The sequence below is a fragment of the Lissotriton helveticus genome, chromosome 8, assembly GCF_964261635.1.
Source record: "Lissotriton helveticus chromosome 8, aLisHel1.1, whole genome shotgun sequence".
In the NCBI taxonomy this organism is placed as follows: Eukaryota; Metazoa; Chordata; class Amphibia; order Caudata; family Salamandridae; genus Lissotriton; species Lissotriton helveticus.
In genome coordinates, this window is record NC_136069.1 from 312,555,816 (window position 1) to 312,576,420 (window position 20,605).

The following is a 20,605-nucleotide window of genomic DNA, read 5'->3' on the forward strand; positions in this document are numbered from 1 at the left end:
AATGATTACAAGAAAAAAACAAATCAGCACCGTAATACCATCCGCTGTAGGAAGACCGATTAGATTGACAGCATGCTACATAGAAAAAGAACATAAGGACAGCGAGATATACTGGAACATCATGGGAAAAGTGTCATATAGTGACAATATGACGAGAACTCTCCAAGAAAAAGAACAATGTTGGGTATACAGATTAAAGACCTATCATAAGATAAAGCCTCAATGAGGAGATTCCTTGGAACCAGTTAAACTCCCTGTGGCAACCATTAAAAAATCCTTTGATTTATGCATGCCTAGATACAGCAGTTGGATTTTATTCTAACTCTGATTTGGGCAGAGAGATATTAACGCTCTGATAATATACATGAGAGAGTCTCAGTATGATGCAACAGATCCAACAGGTGATGTGATGTTGGATCTGTCGGCGGCTTTTGACACCGTCCCCCATGACGTCTCCTTTTTAGACTCTGGGAGATTGGTCTGAGGGGGACGGTGTTTCAATGGTTTAGGTAATTTCTTTCGAATCGCCAGCAAACGGTCTGGGCCCCCCCTTTTTCGGCCGCCATGCCGTCCTTGGAGGTCGGAGTTCCGCAGGGCTCAATTTTGAGCCCTTCGCTCTTTAACATCTATATGACCCCTTTGGCGACATTGGCGGAAGATTTCGGGGCCCAGATCGTCTCGTATGCAGATGATACACAACTGCTGTTTACCTGTGGCAGGGGCTGCGACTTTGACGGGCCATCTATTCGGGGCTGCCTTGGGGCTGTGTTTGACTGGTTTAGTCGCAACAGCCTCAAGTGCAATCCCGATAAGTCAGAGGTGCTCTTCTTTTGCGGTCCTGCAGACCCTCGTTGGAAGGAGTGGTGGCCTACGGCCATGTTCGCTCCTGCCAGTGATTCAGGGGCCGCAAAGAATCTGGGCATTCAGATTGATAATAGCCTCTCTTTTAGGGCCCAGGTGTCTGCGCTGGCCGGCAAGTGTTTTGCGATCCTGAAAATGTTGAGGAAGTTCCTGCCGCTTCTTTCCTTTGAACATAGAAAGATTACGGTACAGGCCCTGGTAGGCTCTCGCCTAGACTATTCCAACGTTCTATACCTTGGCCTTCCGGACTTCCTCCTCGTGCGTCTCCAGGTTGTGCAGAACTCGGCGGCCCGGGTTATCTTTGGCCTTACCCGAAGAGCCAGAGCCAGTGAACTTCTTAAAACCCTTCATTGGTTGCCTATTAAGAAGCGGATTACCTTTAAAGCCCTGACCATTGCCTTTAAGGCCCTCCATGGTACCGGTGCCGGCTATCTTCGAAAACGGATCAGCTTCCATCTTCCCTCCAGATCCTTGCGTTCCGCCACCCAGGCCAGGGCAGTCACCCCGGTGATTCGTCGTGCCTGCTGCGGGGGGCAGTCCTTTAAACATCTCGCCCCCGGCTTTGGAACGCTCTTCCTTTGTCACTCAGATCTAACACCAGTCTGTTGGCATTTAGGAAGGATCTGAAGACTCTGCTTTTTATGCAATAAAATCGTCTTTTTCTCTCTCTTCGTTTCCGCTTCCCCTGTTTTTTTCTTCCTTGTTGGTTGGTGAGGGTCTTCAGCGCCGGGACACTCTTCGGAGTAGCCGTGCGCTATAAAAGTACCCTCTTAACATAACATAACAGTATTTAGCTCTACAAAAGACAAAGTGAATTATACCAGTTGAGACCGGATTTATCCAAGGTGATCATGATTCGCACACGTTTTATTCAATCATAGAATAGTCTTTTTTATACCTTTCATGGTTTCCTTTTTTTTTTAAGTGAAGTCCAACAATGCTTAACAAGATTTAGGTATCCGCTCTTCTATACACTCACTATTTGCTCCCTCTAGCTTATGGTTCAGATTAACCACATCCGGTACAATAATAGGATTACATGTATTAGTCACTATAAGATTACAGTGGGCTTCTTGTATATGCTATATACAAATCAGTTTCCATCTGTATGTAGTTTGGATGAACATATTGTTTTAATTTTATTAGTTGTAGTTTAACCTGCACACCAGTAAATAAATTAAAACTTGAAGTATCAGTTGTATGTGTAAGATTAATCTGGACATTACGCCTTTCCATTTGAAAGGAACAGGGGCCACACCTCCCATGATTCCTTCCCAATTAGGGATGCAATTTGGTCATTGTGCACGTTCCACAGAATTGGAGAGGAACTGGGACCACATCTCCCACCTTTCCTTCCACATTAGTGACGCAATTATGTCACCCTGTATCCTGCGCGGGTCGCAAAGGGGAGTCGCAGGGAAGACAGAAATATCGGGTCCTGTTCCCACATGTATGGCAAGCCGGGTGGCGATGTCCAAGTAGGTTAAGAAACAGCATTTCACCCTTGACGAAGTAAGTGAGGTATATTCCGCTTCTTCAGGGCATTTTGGCACCAGGTTAATGCAATAGTTTTCCTAATTATATCTTGTTCCTCTTCACCTTTTTATCCTACAATACAGGGGCTCTGATGCACTGCTTTGCCCTCTACCTTTAGTGGATGACAGTGCAATCCTTCCAGTGTGTAGCTACAGGGGCAAGCCCCCCCATCTCTCATGTGGTTATTTAGGATTCCTCAGTAGGCTAAGTCCCAATGCATGAATGGAATTGTGCAAATCCTGGAAAAGAGGCACTGTTTATTGCCAAGCATGGTATGCAGATAGAAATTGTACACACAGAGTGTGGCACATATGGTATGATATGAATGAGATATGTGTGAATACTGCAAGCTAGAATGTCTTTAAGCATCCAACACAACATGAGTGCGTGATTTGATCCTCACCTTGGGTGAAAAAGATCACAAAATAATAGTGCTTCTCTAAAGATTCCCTTTCTCTGACAATAGTTTGATTTTAATTTTGTTTCTTCACCCCAGGAATCAAGACCGACTACGGCTATTTCGAGGCAAGTGATATCTCACCTTGAATGCATGAAAGTGGTGCATGTTTTTAACCAGGGCAGTGTGTTTGTTTTGTCTTGATGAAATCCCAGGACCGCAGTGGCATAGATGAAACCTGTTGACTAGTGGTTAAGGGTAATAGAACCATAATATCCTTAACCCCTGCTTGGAAGTTATTTTTAATCAAGCCCAAACGCCGTTAATGGAGGGCACTGAGGGTGGTTTGAGGTATATTTATCTTCTTAAGTACCTCGGCGAGGAAACATTTAAAGTGCTCCCTGAAATACAGTTGAGCCCATCCTGGTTTTTAGGGACAAGGATGAGACCAGATGATAAAGCATGCCACTAATAGAATGGGTGAAAGTTTAATAAAAAACTTACATACACAAGGAACAAGTGATGCCAAGGCAAGACCAGACCCTGGGAAACAAACATAGAACTTCTCTGTAAATAGAGGGTGGCTCTCCTTATGAATACAAAAACTGAATGAAATAGTAGTGAGAGAATAAAACTGTATGAAGCTGATAAGCGATCTACTTTGGAGTATGCATGAAGGTCAGTTATTAGACCACCTGGCATAGAGGATGGCTCGACTCAGAATGGTGGCAAGATTGCGGTTAGTAAAGGAGAAGAAAATGGCTTAAAGGTTGCAAATCACTGAGTAAAACAAGCAATAATAAGAATTTTAAAATTTGCATTTTTGAACTTCTAGCATTTTAATGATATACAGTAGAAGTATTCTCTAGGTCCGTAGAGTAACCATGCTGTATTAAAGTTAGTACCCACTTTTAAGTTATCAGTTTCCCTATAAAACATATAATGGGGAGGCGTGGCTACGGAGGCGACCAAGATGGCCGCATCCGCATAGAGCTCCGCCGGTCGGGCATTTCCAGCAGCCCTTTCATGGCGTAGAGCGAGCGGAACCACAAGATATCTTCGCCCCCTTCTGCGCGCAGAACTCGACTGCCGGAGGATGTCTGTTTGGAGCGGCTGCGCCACTCCTGGGGACGGCGATCGAGCCTGAAGACACTGGGCCTACATCGAGGTGCTGCCGACATCATGCTGGAGCCGTCGGAGCCGGGGTAAGCCTTCGCCAGTTGCTCTGCCCACCCGCAAGCCTCGCCCTGCCCGCCGCTGCTCTGGGGACTGTCCCTGCCCCCCCCTGCTGAGCCCACGCGACCATTGCGGGGTGCCAGCCTACGGGCCTGCATCGTTTGGTCTGCGCGGGGCCCACAGTAGGTTTGGGGGCCGGCCCGGAGCGCATGTGGTGCGGGCTTGACGCCCTGGGGAGGCGAGGTGTCGGCGGAAGGCTGGTGGGGCTGGGGAGATTGTGCTGCCCCCCCCCTTTTGATGCCGGGGGGGCGCTCTTGGACCGGTGGGGGTGATTTGGCCCCGTTTCCCACCCTCATCCTATCCCTGGCCCTCCCTTGGCAGAGCTTACGCGTCTGGCTCGCCTGGCAGTGCAATCGGCGACCTCCTGCCTAACCTATCAGCTGCACCTTGAGGGGGCCCCCTGTGAGCTGCTCCTTCGCAACGCATCAGCCCCTGGTTGTCTCTTGACCGCGGCCGGCCGCAGTGGACCCACACCAGCCATCTCTTCGGTGACCCTCTCTGGCGCAGTAGCTCTGCTTGGCACTGTGCAGCCCTCCCCGGCCCCCTGTCCTGGTGGCGCCCCGACTGGACCTGGCGCGCTGCGCGCCCTGAGATCGAGGTCGATCCACGTGCCCGGGACTGCCAATCTACATCCTCCCTTTGACCGGTGGGCTCGTCACAACCCCAGTTGACTGGATCATTTCTACTCCTGCACGCCGCGTCTCCCTCCCTGGGAGCCAGCTCACTTTCCGCAATGGTTAAAAAAGACCAGAGACAGCCTAAATTTCAATTTGAAAAGCCTCCGGATACCTCGGCGGACCCTGCTGCGGACTCAGCCGCTGCGGCGGCTCCCCCTGCGGAGGAGTCCGACTCCAACTCACTGGCTGCCACCATGATAGCCGAAATGAGATTGGGCTTCAAAGCCCTGGACGCCCGCTTTGATGACCTAGATAAAAAGTTGGCCAACATGAACGCTAAAATCCAGGGACACGACCGCAGGCTTGATGTGGTGGAGTCCAGGGTTTCTGACCTCGAAGATGGCGCCTCTTCTTCCCTGAAACGGCTGGAGAGAGTCGAGAAGATTCTGAAAGAATTGGCTGTGAAGAACGAAGATTTAGAGGAAGGAGGACGCCGCAACAACATACGCCTTCTTGGCGTTCCGGAAACGACGCCCACTGGTCGACTAGACACATTTGTGGAGCAGCTCTTGTCGGACCTTTTTGGTAGAGAAACCTTTACCCAGGGCTTCGTGGTTGAACGAGCGCATCGGTCCCTGGGCCCTCGCCCTAAGCCGGGCCTACACCCTAGACCGATTATTGCACGACTTATGAACTTTCGCGACTGGGACATGGCCCTCCGAGCGGCCCGTGAGAAGGGCGACATCCAATGGCAGGGCAATAGCCTGTCCTTCTTCCGATCATGGTGCAGGAAGCTAGGCGGAAATATCAGAGCGTCAAAGCCATGCTGAGGAATCTGGGACTCCGTTATGGTATGCTCTACCCGGCCCGACTCAGGGTGGACATCGATGGCAAACCAAGAATTTTTGACACCCCACAATCCGCACAGGAATTCTTCAGCAACTTCAAGCACAACAAAAATGGTTCGCCAGGTGGCACACGTCCGCACTCTCCTCCACAGCAGTCTTCGCAATCCAGCGTGGACCTCTTCTCCCAGTCCGGGAGTGGCTGAATAACTGTTTAGTTCTATTCATTGGTTTCCAATATGACTGATGGTTATCGCTCGTTTGAATGCATATTTACCATCCTACTGTTTTAGCTATTTGAATGCTGGTTGCCCGACTGGCGTAGAGTTGCCATGCCCCATGGTGAATACCTCCATGGTTTGTTTTTGTGGGAATGGTACTTGGGCATTCCTCTTTCTGGGTAGGGAGAGGGTGGGTGGTGGGAGGGAGGTTTTTTTTGTGTTTTTTATTTGTATTTTTGTTGATTACTGCTGTTTGCAAAGTATGAGGATGTTTTTGAGTGCTATGACTTGCCGATGTATTGACTCCATTTCTAAGATATTGTTGATATGGTTGTGCTAGGAAATGTGCCCGGTCCATCCGGACTGTCATTGTTAACTTGGAATGTGCGGGGCCTGAACGATAATAGAAAGCGGAGACAGGTCTTGAACTATGTGGCACGTCATAAGGTAGACATCCTTTTTATGCAGGAAACTCATTTGGCAGGCGCCACGGCGGGTGGCCTGGCGTCGGGGGGGGCCCCGCAAAGGTATTTCTCCTGCTATAGCTCGTATTCAAGCGGGGTGGCTATCCTAGTACATAAGCGCATCCAGTTCTCAAAGTGCGACCCTGAAGGTCGTTTTTTGATCGTCACTGGTCAGCTACTGGGCCATAGGATGTCACTGGTCTGTGTCTATGGCCCGAATACCGACACTCCCTCTTTTTATCAATCCCTTTCCTCCCACCGCCTTGCAATTGACACTGGGCTCCTGATTATTGGCGGGGCGATTTTAACCTTCTCATGGATCATGATAGAGACAGTACCGCCTCCACCCCTGATTCCAAACCCCATTCACGCAAGGTCATTCGGGAGATCAGCACACATTATTCCCTTGTAGACGTTGAGGCACATTTACACTCTATTAACCCTGTTTTCACTCACTACTCTGGGTTCCACAACACACGGACCAGACTGGATTACTGGCTAGTCTCTCCAGTGATTGCTAGCTGGTTGGGATCAGTCCGCACTCTCCCCCGCACTCTCTCCGATCACTGCCCGGTTATTCTCCAACTGTTTGTCCCAAGGGAGGGGGATATGAGAGGTGTTGGCGTTTCCCTGGACGGGCGTTACTGGACCCCGTCTTCACCGAGGAGGTGCGACAAGCCATCAAAGATTACTTTGATTTGAACACTGGCTCCGTTGACACATGGGCAGTCCTGTGGGAGGGCTTTAAGGCATATATCAGAGGGGTGTGCATTTCAAAACACGCAGGAATCCTCCGTGACCTGCGCTCCACCTTAGACACGATCGAAGAAGAAATTGCTGCAGCTGACCGCGAACTACTTGTAGCCCCCTCAGATGGCCTGTCCACCACTACACCGGCGGTCTGTGAGCTCTTCCTCATGTACTACAAGAATCTTTACTCCTCACGCCTCTCCGGGAATCAGACCGACCAAGAAGAGTATCTATCGGAGGTGGCCCTTGTGTATCTAGAGCGTTACATGCAAGAGTTCCTTCTAGCCCCTATTACCGCAGACAGCATCATAGAGGCCATTGACGCCTTGCGTGGTTCTTCGGCCCCCCGACTAGACGGCTTCTCTGCCGACTTTTATAAAACATATAAGGAACTTATGGTGCCTCGTCTGGTTGAGGTCTATGCGGAAGCCTTGGATGTGGGCATCCTCCCCCCGATGTTTCGTGAAGCGGTGATAATTCTATTGCCTACACCAGGGAAAGACCCCATGCTCTGTGGTTCATATAGGCCGCTGTCACTGCTGAACACGGACTACAAAATTCTAGCCAAAGTGATAGCAATCAGACTTTCTCTTCTGATGGAATTTATCATCTCTCCCGTGCAATCAGGTTTTGTCCCACATAGGTCTACATCCCTTAACCTCCGCACCCTATTTACGGTCTTACACCGTATTGACCCCGTTACTCCAGCCGCAGCGATTTTATTGGATGCAGAGAAAGCATTTGATTCTCTGGAATGGCCCTTCTTCCTTCGGTGTATTAGTGTGATATTTATTACTATGTTTCTTTTGGTGTTGGATTCAGGGGAGTAAGGAACTATGTTTAGTAAGCTTACTTGCAAGCTTTTGTCAGTCACGTGGACACTATTATTCTTGCCATCACTACTATCTTTCATTTCACATCGTTTTCTTCATTCACATCTCCTTTCTTGAGAATGCAAACCCTGAGGTTATAGGTGAAGGTGCATCACTTGCAGCGCACTGACCAATTTGTGATTAATTATACCTTTTGTTGTAGATTCCGTACCTGCACCTCTCCTAAGGACTTGAACACGAACATTGTTGTATATTCATAATCTATGTGAAGTTTAACCAACCCCTGAAGAAGAGTTCAGGTTGAACTCGAAATGCATTGGGTTATTTAGATTTGGTTTTTGTTGAACTTTTTGAAACTTTTGTAGATACAGTATGTATTTTTGATTGATATATGTATTTCAGATATATATGCATCATATTGAATTTTCATTTGAATTTGTTTTTGCACATAACATATAATTTTGGAGAACTACAAGTAAACGCATGAATAAAATGTGAAAAATCATGTTTTCATAATGCTTTAACTTTCAAAAAAAATTTCCCAGAGGCGTAACGCCCTAGAGCTGTGCAGTACATAGCCCTTGGTTTCCTAGGACTCAATTTACTATTCATAAGCAGGGATCTGGTACCCCTCCCATTGCACTGCACGCACATATTTTCACGAATCTGAGTACATACCTTTACACTTTTGTTGATACATTTACTAAGGTGTGCAGACCCATCAATTCATTTTTGTATTTTACCCTTCTTCCTTTCTGTCATGCGCCGTATGGGCATGCCGGAGTGCTTTATTGCAACTATAGCACTTTTGTATACCAGGCCCTCCGCACGGCTGCGACTCAATGGTATATTATCGGATCCCTTCCCTCTGTCGCGAGGTACAAGACAGGGTTGCCCCCTTTCCCCACTCTTGTTTATCTTAGCTCTCGATCCTTTGGCCCGGCAGTTTCAGGAGAAACACCTCCAATGCGGGTTACAGTTTCGTACCGGCCCTTTATTGATGTCCATGTACGCAGATGACATGATACTATACGTTAGGCACCCGCACTGTAATCTGTACCCATTAATACGGGAAATTATACGTTTCGGAGCATTCTCTGGGCTGAATATTAACAGGCACAAATCTGTCATTTTTCCACTTACACCCAGCACTACACCCTGGGCTTTTGAGTTTCCGCTGGAATGGTGCTATGACTCCGTTAAATATTTAGGAATACATATCCACCTAGACACTGCATCGATGATACGCCTCAACTATGGCACTGCAGTCTCCATGTTGGAAACACAGATTACCCGCTGGATTAGTCTACCCCTCTCCATGGCCGGGAGAGTTGCGATTATTAAAATGGTAGTGCTTCCATGTTTTTGTACTATTTTAATAACATACCGGTTCCCCTAACCAAAGCCTTCTTCAAACACCTACGCTCACTTCTGCTCCGATTGGTCTGGGGTGACCGTACACTACGTGTCAGCTGGAGGGTCTTGACCATGCTGACTGACAGGGGCGGGCTGGGTGTACCGGACTTCTACTTGTATTATTTACTTGCCCAATGTGCCTATGCCTATTCGTGGTTTCACCCGGACGCACGGATTCCATACTTACGTCCAAAGGCAGATTTAGCTCTACCTAGACAGCTTCACGCACTTCTCCCCACTGGCTTCCCTCGAGACCCGCACGATATACAAACCGTATCCACCACATGCTGGGCCTGGGTTAAACTGCATAAACTTTTAGGATTCGATGGGCTTTACTCTCCGTTATTGCCCCTTCCCATTACAGAGGAGACGTTGGTAAAACATACCCTGCAGAAATTTACCATTGGCACCCTCTGACATCTTTTCCCCGATGGTCACGTGTTCTCTGTGACAGAGGAAGCCTGATTCTCTGACCGCTCCTTTATGGACACATTTATCCTTACCCGGCTTCGCTCAGCATTGAGAGCATGCTTCCCCTCCTTTCCTATAGCCCCCGAAGAAGTCCCCCCTCTTACGTTGGTAATACAGAGCCCATCCAGCGCGCACCTGATCTCCAAGTTATACAGACAATGCGTTGCACTTAAAACTAGTGATGACTCCAAACTCAGGGCCGAATGGGAGAGAGACCTGGGCGGTCCTATTTCAGATGAGCAATGGACATATTGTTGTAAGGCTACGACAGATGTCTCCTTGAATAGCCGGCATAAGTTGCTACAGTTTAAATTTCTCCGGCGGATGTATTTCACCCCAGCTCGTGCACATAGAATAGACAAGTACCGGCCTCACCACTGCCCGAAATGTCTTTCCCCTTTTGCAGATTTCGCACATTTGACATGGACTTGCCCCAAGATACATCAATACTGGTTAGACGTTCACTCTGCGTTGGGAGATATACTCTCTACACCGCTCCTGCCTACCCCTGAGATTGCACTGCTGGGATATGTCGTGAACTTCCCCAGGAACATTCGTAAATTGGCAGCTCTTTGCTTTATGTTGGCCAAAAGGGAAATAGCACTGCTCTGGGGTAGTAGAAAGATCCACACTCTCCGATCATGGTTAAACAGTTTAGCATTTTGTAATACTAACTGCGAGGAGTTCAGCACTTTACTCCCCCCCACCTCCAGGCCTATTGATATATGGGAACCCTATCGAGCTTACACCTCCCGGCGACAACTGGCCCAAGAGGCCCTGACACAATCCGGCATCACCCCGACCGGGGTGGGTTAAACCCCTTCAATCTCCATGTTGGGACAGTGCGGTGCTGGAGTTGGCAACACTATTGAACTGTTATCTTTCTGTTAGCATTCTTTTTCTGTACGTAATTGTGTCATTGGAGTGATATCCGTTCGGTAGGATGTCTTCGCTATCAATCAATGTGGAGACATCGTGGCACTCTCTTTTCAGAATTCACTTTGATATTTGTCATTTCTATTCATATTTCGTGGATATGCTTTGCTGCACTACAATTATTGTCATCATTCGATATTACTTAGCACTGTTATGGTTTGATGATGCTTTTATTGTTTTTATTATGCTTATTTTATTATGTCCCTGTGTTAATTTCATTTATTTGCCATTCGTAATTCTGTGAAACTTTAAATAAAGGTTAAAAAAACATATAATATAGATTTGCTCAGTTGATTTAATAATTGTAAATATCTATATACTATAATATGCTTGAAATACTGCAGTAAGGGCTAATGACATGACTAACAATGATACGATATAATGGTTCAGAGGATGAATTTGTTTGATATATATTTCCCAAAGATGCATACGAACTACGTGCTGGAGTACAACGTTATGAGTATATGTAATTATCCTGTTTTAGTGAGTTATGGATAGGTTTTATTTTACCATGATTTCTGTGTTTTCGTTTAAGTCAAGGGGTATTTTTGTAGCTTAGGAAATTGAGCATTGTAACATACATGATTTTACCGATCAGGGAGATGGCTGTAACTTTTGTATTGCAGACATTGTGGCACTGCTTATCCCATGATAAATTGAAATTATACAGTAATTAATTTGGGTAAGTCTGATGAATCATTAAATCGAGTCTTCTATACGTAGACACCACGATGACTAATATCAATACTATAAATGATTTTAGATTAGATTACTTGGAGCAGATCTAATATTGACCAACTCTTGAAATGTTCATCTTATACCAATTTACGGTGAGCACCTTTCCTGGCATGTAAACTACTAACATACACATCAATCTGCACAGAGGATCCTCTTACCACCAATTTAATGTATTACCCACTACTGGACATAGGAGTACAACAGGTGCTGTGTCACAATTTAGTGTAACCTTCTTTTATTCATAAGAATATATGTACTATTTGAACCTTGTTGATGGATTTTTATTCTATAGTACACAAATTATGCATACGGAGATGATTTGTTAACCCTCACAGTTTCCTGTTATGAAAACCACTTTCTAGGATAATACTGGTGGAGGGTATGAGGACTGTAGAAATATATTATTTAAGAGTATATCCATACTTGTTTTATCCCCGAAAAAGTCGATGCCATATTGTACAAACAAAGAACAACATGAAGGCTAGTGAAATTATGAAGATTTATGGAAGTGAATAAAACTTCTAAAGGATTGATATCAAGACCACAGTGTTGTTCAAACTTTTTGGACGAATCAGTGCTCAAAGGCATCCCCTCTAAATATCTTCAGATAGGTCATGTTTATACTTCTGTTACCCCTCAAGGGGATCAGGGACATTTTTAGTAGGAATTTTAAACTTCCTTAACACGTGGTCAAATTCCTTCTTACTCTGTAGTAATACAGCAATTTCTGCCTTGAAACATAGTCGTATCCTTTAAAAACTTGCCACCCTTTTTAGCTTCAATATCTATCAATGAAACACTCTTCTTAGAAGTTGTTGGTTGTCTTTTTCTTTAAAGCAAACACAGGTAGATGGACAGAGTGCTGAAACTTTTCAGACACTCACCCCCAGTAACAGATCTAGGTTTAATCCATCATCGTTCACTTTGCCACTGAGTTCAGACCCAGCCATATGCAAAGCATTCTTGACACTGTTCCTCATGGAAACAGTCCAGCCCAACTGCCAAGCCAGGTCTATCCTGGACCGGAAACAAGCATCCTGGGACCGGTTTTGAGGTAACCCCCCTCATCAGCCAGGTTAGCTTGAATCCAGTGACAAAATGAGCAAGTGATCCACGTCTGGGCACAACCTGCCCTCGCTTCCATGTACTGGAGCATTGTGGGCTTACACTCCGTATCGGAGACAGAATGACTCCTTTGCTGGTCAATTTCCAAAGAGAAAAATGTTTCGTTACTGTAAATATTTCTTGATGGAATAATGCACAGCATGTGAATCTAAAAGAGGATCATGCTGCAAAATCGGAGCAAAGAAAATGCTGTGAATGAAGAAGAACAGATAGTTAGACAAGGGAAATAAATGGAAAGGGGAAAAATTAAAAGAAAGAAGCCCAATGGGACAGAAAAGGAGGACACGAGCACAAGAGCACTCCACTTATTTACCAATCTGCTCCAAAAGACATATCTTGATCACCCAATCCTGATCACCATCAACCCAAATGTAAGCGTGAAGCAATTTTTTAAAACAGAAGTGAAATAAATAATAATGAGGGAAAAAGTGAGAATGTACCCTATTCTGAAAAGCACCTCGACAATTGCTAAATATTCGAGAAAAAAGACACTCTAAAATGAAAGTCAAATAAATTGGAAAATAAGAACCTTAAAATCATGCATTATAGAAGGCAACTCTGGGCGCTTTGGAGTGACAAGAAAATCTTCATAATCCATGAACTGAGGCGGAGCAGACAATCCAACCGAATTTTCATAAAACTCTGTACCAAACATCAAATGGGATGGTTCTTCTGGACACGATTTATTTGTCTTTGGTACGTCTTCCGTTGTGTCTTCTTTATTAACCTGCTGAAAAAACAAAAATAATACTTGCTAAAAATATTTTATAAAGCATCCGTATAAGACCATTCTAGTTCTATTGATGGAATGCTGGAGTCACATAACCTAAAAAAATTCAAAATGTACCCAAAACAACTAAAAGTGTGTCATAATATGACCCCCCTCCTCGCCCTATCCCCCACACCCCAGACTGGCTACCATTCTTCCATCCTGCTGCAAAGATTTCATAGATGCATAAAACAAGCAAGAAACAAGGCAACCTTCAAATAAAATTACTGAGCATCAAAATCCATCATTAATTTATCTGAATGCTGAACAAGGACATACGTTGGGAACATGGAATCTACATTTCAATTAAAGCAGTATACACATGCTATGGTAATAGCTGTTGCAATGCAATTATATGCTAAATAAATTTGCAAAAATAAACAAAGCCATGTCTGTAACGAGGGCACATACAATCATTTTACTGCAGCGTTCTAAAGCTGGAAAGTTGTCACTCAAAATGGAAATGAAAATGTGCTAAAAGTTACCAAATATGTTCAGAGCTCATTCAGTGTAAAGCATTACCTGGCTTCCACGGTTTCAGTGGAACCACGTCACTACTCCTATTTCACATCCTGTGTTTCTCTGAAATTTTTTGGATAGCAAAACTCACAGAAGTGGAGTGCTGTGCTGCAACATAAGCTTTTGATCTCATGGTCTTGACACATTCTATGTCAGGACTGGAGGCGAGGATTATGCCTTCTCTCTTCACTTTTATTATTAGCAGCCATTTTTAAATCAACAAGACTACATTTCCCATGAACCCTTGGAAAAATTGTAGTAAAAGAAAAGTGTCCAATCAGGAACAGTCCTGAGGCCTCCAATCATGGACACTCCAGCTCCAACATAATCTGTCCTCACTGGCCATTCATCCTATTTCTTCGCGGATGTGCAGCCGAGATAGGTGCCTTTCCTACTCTGTGGGAATCTTGTCTTGCTAATTGTGCTCTTTTGTTTTCAAATTGCTTGTCGTAGAATTGCTATTGTTGTACATATTCCGCGCATACTAATGCACCTTTGTCAAATTGCCTTACGTTTAGTCAGTATACTGGCTTTATCGTTGTAGAATTGCTATTGCTGTACATATTTCGCACTTAGCTCTGTGCATGCTAATGCGGCTTTGTCAAATTGCCTTTCGTTTAGTCAGTATATTGGCTTTATCGCTGCTGTGCTGCTTCATTTTCAATGGTGCTTTCATGAATGTCAGTTTTGCCAATTGTGCTCATTTCCTGACTGCTTATTAGGCTGTGCATCTTGCCTTACCGTGGTTTCGCCGACTAGATTCACAACACTGAAGGAAGTGCATGCGTGCCTTTCTTTCAAGCCGCTGGATCGTTTCCGCTCCTCCACGGCTCTTTCCTGGTGCGCTCGCGGACCTCCCGCCGCCAGGGGGCATGTGAGGCAGCGGGACACAGCGTGCGCATTCAAATTCCTGAGGGGATTGAGTGGCGCGCCGTAGTCCCCACAAGCACCTGGCCTGAGGAGGACGCCTTTGAGGTGTATTGATCGTGCCGCGTAGTCCTAAATAAAGGCTGATCCTTCCTAATAACGCTCTGCTGCCTCAGGCACTGTCTATTTCAGGTAACAGATTTAGTATTGTTGCACGTTCACGCCCGTTGTGGGTCTGTATTGTCAGGCGCCGGACGCCTGTTAGGCACATACCCAGGCCGGTTTAATATTAAAAAACAGACTTACACCAGGTATTACTGTGTCCAGGGCCTAGCCCCTTGAAATCAGCGAGAGCCTTGCACCCCAGATTAGGCTGACACCCAGCCCTATAAGGTAAAGCCTTTCAGGATAAGGCAGCCCGGTCTGTCTCCATTGATAAGACTCATCTACCCTCATTATTGTCCAAGAATATGGAAATGGACTACGAGGAAGACTCCCAGGGAGAGGAAAACAACCTAGCAGACCTCCCTTGGGACGATGAATTCTATGAAGCAGTAGATGCTTTAATCTACAGAGCGGTGGGCAAAGCCATATCGTCCCTAGAGGAGAGGTAATCACGAAAGATAGACCAGGCGCTAGCACACCTGTCTACCCTCCCTATGGTCCCCGTCTCTCAGTCTGGGCCTCCCCGGATTCCCCTGGCATCAGATCCTGTCCCCCCACCATCCCCCCTGCAAGCACGCATGCAACACAGGGGTGGACCTTAGCGCCTTTGACAAGCTTAAACAAGCCTTTCTTGCTACTCCACCAAATTTGCCACCTGCAGGGGAGGATTTGCCAACTCCACAAGACGCTATGCCCACAGGGGACGTGGATGCTGAGCCTGGCCCTTCCAGATCCTTGCTCCCTTCCCGACCTCAGGACACCTCTGACATGTTTGATCCTGATCCACCCCCACTGTTCGGTTTGGGCCCCAGCTGACAAGGTTGCCAGCTGTGTAGCAATGAGCATTCGGGAGCCTTTAGAAAAGAAGGCCCGTAACTGCCTCCAGGCAGAATGCCCTCGACTTTCCCTGGAGGGTAAAGTCGCCCTCACTCCAGAAATTGATACCCGCTTGGCCACGTTTTTACAGAAATTTATGAGATCCTAAAAAAGGCATAGACAGGTCCTGGCGAGCCTGCCAGGACAAGCTCCTGGACATTTTAGGGCCACTCACAAAGATCTTGGACATGGCTGAGGAGGCCAAGATGTCAGGTTCCCTGATGTCCCCAGAGTCCCTTTTGGGGTGGGCAATAAAAAAGAAAACAAGCTTCTGTATGTACGATTTCAGAATCTGCAAAGGCTGGAACTTAATAATTAGGGAGAGGATTCTTAATTCAATAATAAAAAAGTCTGTATTCCTTTTAACATGGCTTTTCTTCCTTTGTTTAGTTTTAAAGCTCATTAAAGAAATTTTAGACCAGATTTTAAGCTGCTCTGTAAAAACGTGGCCAAGCGGGTAACAATTTCTGCGGCACCTGGCTTCTAGTGGTCTGGCTTACAGGACAATAAACACCTTTCTTTCAGTGATTTCGGACCACGTGCCGCTTAATAATGCAGCAGTTAGGGAGCACCCCCTCGTGTGCAGGCTTCTCCGGGGCATCAGACTGTCACTGCCTCAGAAACCTCGGCATTCAGCCCTATGGGATGTGAATCAGGTCTTTAACTTGTTCTTATCTTGGCAACCTAACCATTCTCGGTTACGGAAGGAGCAGTCGGCTAATCTGACTATGCTGCTCTGTCCCGTCTCCTGTCGACGTGTCTGATGTGAGAGCTCTGGATGTCACAGTCAGGATTTTTACTCCGAATGGTGTGACTTTTACTCGGCATAGAAGGACTAGGTGTCACACAAGGATAATTCCCAGATTCCCCTAAGTTTTGTGTGGTCCACTGCCTGAAAGCATATGAAGAAAGGACAGAGGAGTTCTGTCCGCCAGGAGAGAATCAACTCCTCATTGCGTGACGCAAACCATTTAGGGCGGTGTCCTCTCCCACCATAGTCTGATGGCTTTAACGGGGCCTATGCAAGAAGCAGGTTTAAGCGTCAAGGACTTTGGAGCTCACTCAGCTCGAGGAACAATGGCCTTGAAAGCATTTAGCTTGGGTGACCGTTTATTGGATATCCTGAACGCGGCGGATTGGTCTTCAGACTCTACCTTTAAAAGTTTCTACTTCAAGCCAGTGCTGGACATGGCTCACCTCGTGATGAGCAAGCTTTAAACTAGCATAATCCTCGCCTCCCGTCCTGGCATAGAATGAAAAAATTCCTAGCTATCGTAAAAGGAAAGTTTACATTTTATTAAGGACTTGGAGGCGAGGATTATCCCGCTCTAGGGTTTTGGATGAAAATTACCCACCCCATATTGGATTAAGTAACTCAGTTTGATTTCTAGACAGTTGAGAATATTGATTTCGTTTAATTTCTTGTGGAAATATCTCACTGCTATTCGTTTACAGGCTTGACGAATGCCTGTTCGTTGAGTGACGAGGTACCTGTGTTCTCGTAGGTTCTGATGCGAATAAGCAGGACACATGACAGGGATCCAACGGCTGACTTCGCGCGACGAAAGAGGATGAAGGGCAAGTGAGGACAGACTATGTTGGAGCTGGAGTGTCCCTGATTAGCTTCCTCAGACTGTTCCCAATTGGACACTTTTCTTTTACTACGATTTTCCCAAGGGTTCATGGGAAATGTAGTGTTGTTTTAAAAATTGGCTGCTGTTAATAAAAGTGAAAAGCAAAGGCATAATCCTCGCCTCCGAGCCCTTAATAGAATTTAAACTTTCCGTTACGATAGCTAGGAAATTTTTCGTTCTTTTTCATAACCCCATGTACTCCTACTTATGTTGTTTTGCAGTACAAAAGGGATTCTAGCAAACTTTTTTAGTCAAACATTTTGATATGTGACTATGGTTTATAACATGAATTAGAACATTAGAATGTTGAGCGCTCCATTGAAGAAAATGGAGTGCTCCAGGCTTCGAACGGCAGGTAGAAACTCAGAGCATCAACATTCCAATGTTTGTTCACAACAACAGCTGTGAACAAAGGCCTCACTGAGCATCAGGGGATTTCAACCCCCACTCGGGCTCTGTGAGGCCTTTGTTTTACAAATTAGAACATTCTGCCCTCTAAGGGGGGAATGTTCTAATAGCCTTGAAGCCCCCCGTAGCAGGCTCTACCGACCATTAAAGGCCCGCTCCCTTGCTAAACACTGGAGTGGGCCTTTTATGGCTGGTAAGCCAGCACTGGGGGCTCTAAGGCTCTATTAGAACATTGGAATGCTGAGCGATCCGTTGAAGACAATGGAGTTCTCCGGGCTTCTAATGACCAGCAGAAGACCGGATCATCAACATTCCAATGTTTGTTCACATCTGTTCCTGTGAACAAAGGCCTCATGGAGCAAGAGGGAATTTTAACCCCCTCAGGCTCCTTGAGGCCTTTGTTTTACAAATTAGAACATTCTGCCCTATAGGAGTGGAATGTTCTAGTAGCTTTAGAGCCATCCATAGCAGGCTCTACCAGCCATTAAAGGCCAGCTCCCTTTCTAAAGGCCTGCTGAAGTGGGTCTTTAATGACTGGTAGAGCCTGCTACGTCAGGCTCTAAGGCTATAATCTAAATCAAATGTTACAAATAAAAGATACTTGTGGACTGGAAGAAATCCTCTCTCGCCAAATGACTGCCATAAAGATGAAAGCAGTGATGAAGCTAGACTAGTCAACCACAATGTACAGATTGCTTCTAGGTGGTACACCAATTGCATTGGAAATACATTAACCCATAATAAAAACAGCCCAAATGGTATTTAGCATGTGGCCTCATATAAAACTTATCTAGCCTAAAAGAATCAAGGGTTGCATCCGTGACCAGGCTGATGCTTGGATTGAGGCATGGGGAACTGGTACTGGGTAATCCTTTTGCTTCACGTGAGAATGGGGAATTTGCATCAGAATCGGCAAGAGGTGTACCAGGTCTTTTGGCAGGGGGAACCATAGGAATTTCGATTTAGAACTGAGAACAACCAGGTAGACTTCTGAAAAGAGGAACAGGGCAGAATGGAGGTAAATACTGCAGCTGGATCAACAGGGGGTTGGTGAAGGCATGACATCCCAACAGCTACACCTGACCTGAAGAATAGAGTGGATCTGACCTGTCTACCATGGATCCTACTACCACCCAAAGGAGGAACTGCTGCTTGACATTCTGTCATGATGGTATGAATTGTCAGCATTAGGCAGCACACCAGAGATCCCACCTGTATTAGAGGATCTGGTGTTAACGCATCTGGAGTAGCTGCTTCCTGCACTACTTTCTAAGCTGAAGATCATTCTTGGGTGCCGGGATAACACTAACCTTTCCAACAGCCTCCTGCCCCCACATACATCTCCCCAGTGCATGTTTTCATCAAAGACTTCTTCCTAGATAAGGGGCGATGGTGAACTGGTCACCTGGGGGCAAGGGTAGAAAAGCCACTGGACCAATAGTCAAGGCAGTGAGTATCTTGTACATACACAGTATCCAGTTCACTTTACTCCAGACCTGTTAGAGTGTTAATTAAGCTGTATTGGCCTTTGCTCACGTGTCAACATAAGTTAATGTTCAATGCAGAGGCATTATTAATTCCCCACTCTGCAATTAGGTGAAAGAATGGGTGCAGAAGGATGGAATATGCAGTTCATAGCTCTTGACAGCATGTGGGCAATAAGGCTGTAAGCCTTTTTAGGGAGACATGTATTAGGGAGAAGGGTCAAGATTTTTAAATGCCCATTTAGAAGCCTATTCCCTTTACAGTAGATTATTCTTTGAATAAGCGCTTGGTCACTTGCAATGTTTGCAAACGCGCCATTCTCAATGGACCATGGATTATTTTAAACTATTCCAACAAGATGGGTCAATGTTGGATTAAAGATTAACATCTCAAAATGGTGTGAAATGGGAATTTTTTAAGGGTTGAAATTATTTTAAGTGTCTTCTTTCCAGGCTTAATCAATTTAAACGGAAGTTTGAAGTAATAAATACGTCAGAATGGTTTGATAATTAATCTAAAACTAAAGAAAAATGCATGATTCATTAGCCTTATTTAGGCAAAATAATTGTGAATTGAAAAACAGAAACAGGACAATTAAAAAAATCTTGTTTTGAGTGTAGGCTGAGAAACCTCCCTCCCTCTCCCTCACGAGTATTCATTTAGAAACTGAAATTATGAGTCTGGCAATAATCATTGCTTTTGGCATTATAGTCCCGGCTCCTTGATTTACCTCCATAAAAAAATTGTTGTCCGGAGATTTTTATTTTTGATTTGTGTTTTTGTAACATTAGAGAAGTAATTTAACTTTGGTAGACATTGCTAATCCGGGGCGAATTTTTCTGGACAACATTTTTAAAAATGGCAGATGAGTTGCAATGATGATGTAATATTTGAGGAACCAACAGAACCATATACTTCATTTTGGTGTGAAAACATAGGTTTTGTGGATCTAGTGGTCTTATAGAGACAGAAAATAACCCCTCAAGGCAACCCTTCCGCAATTTTCCAAAATGGCAGCTTTATAATAATGTGTTTTAGCCATCATATTGGTAATTCACTTTAATATTGTTTTTGTTTCAAGTTTTCAATTGATGTAGGTGCGTAATTTCAAAATTAATGGGCCATTGTGAAACTGTTCCTCACCACGAACTTGTGAGAAGGAGAGGGGAATGTTTTAATAAACATATTGACAGCCTTCTTCATTACATGCAGCAGCAAGGAAATCCCTTTGAAATGACTGAGCCTGTAAGACTACACAGCTTCGTGACCAAACAATATGTGGATAAAGATATAAAGACATGTCTACTAGATGTCCTGGAACATGGATCGAAACTATATACAGAACTGAAGCAGGAGAGATTTGTATTGAAAGCGAAAAAGGAAGAGCCTCTGTGCACTTCAAAGCTTTCTTTGAAGTCTCCCCCACTTAAAAGGCA

At 45.2% G+C, this 20,605-nt stretch overlaps 1 protein-coding gene across 3 annotated transcripts in view; it reads right to left on the reverse strand.

The window, feature by feature from the left end:
• The window catches only part of SKA3 (spindle and kinetochore associated complex subunit 3), a 574,705-nt gene that overhangs the window by 323,178 nt on the left and 230,922 nt on the right, over positions 1–20,605 (reverse strand). For 2 of the 3 annotated variants that reach the window (XM_078657088.1, XM_078657086.1), the window contains exon 8: positions 12,976–13,176. In XM_078657088.1, coding sequence (XP_078513214.1) covers positions 12,976–13,176 — 201 coding nt within the window. The remainder of the gene's footprint in view (positions 1–12,975; positions 13,177–20,605) is intronic. The other variant, XM_078657087.1, reaches the window with a different exon arrangement.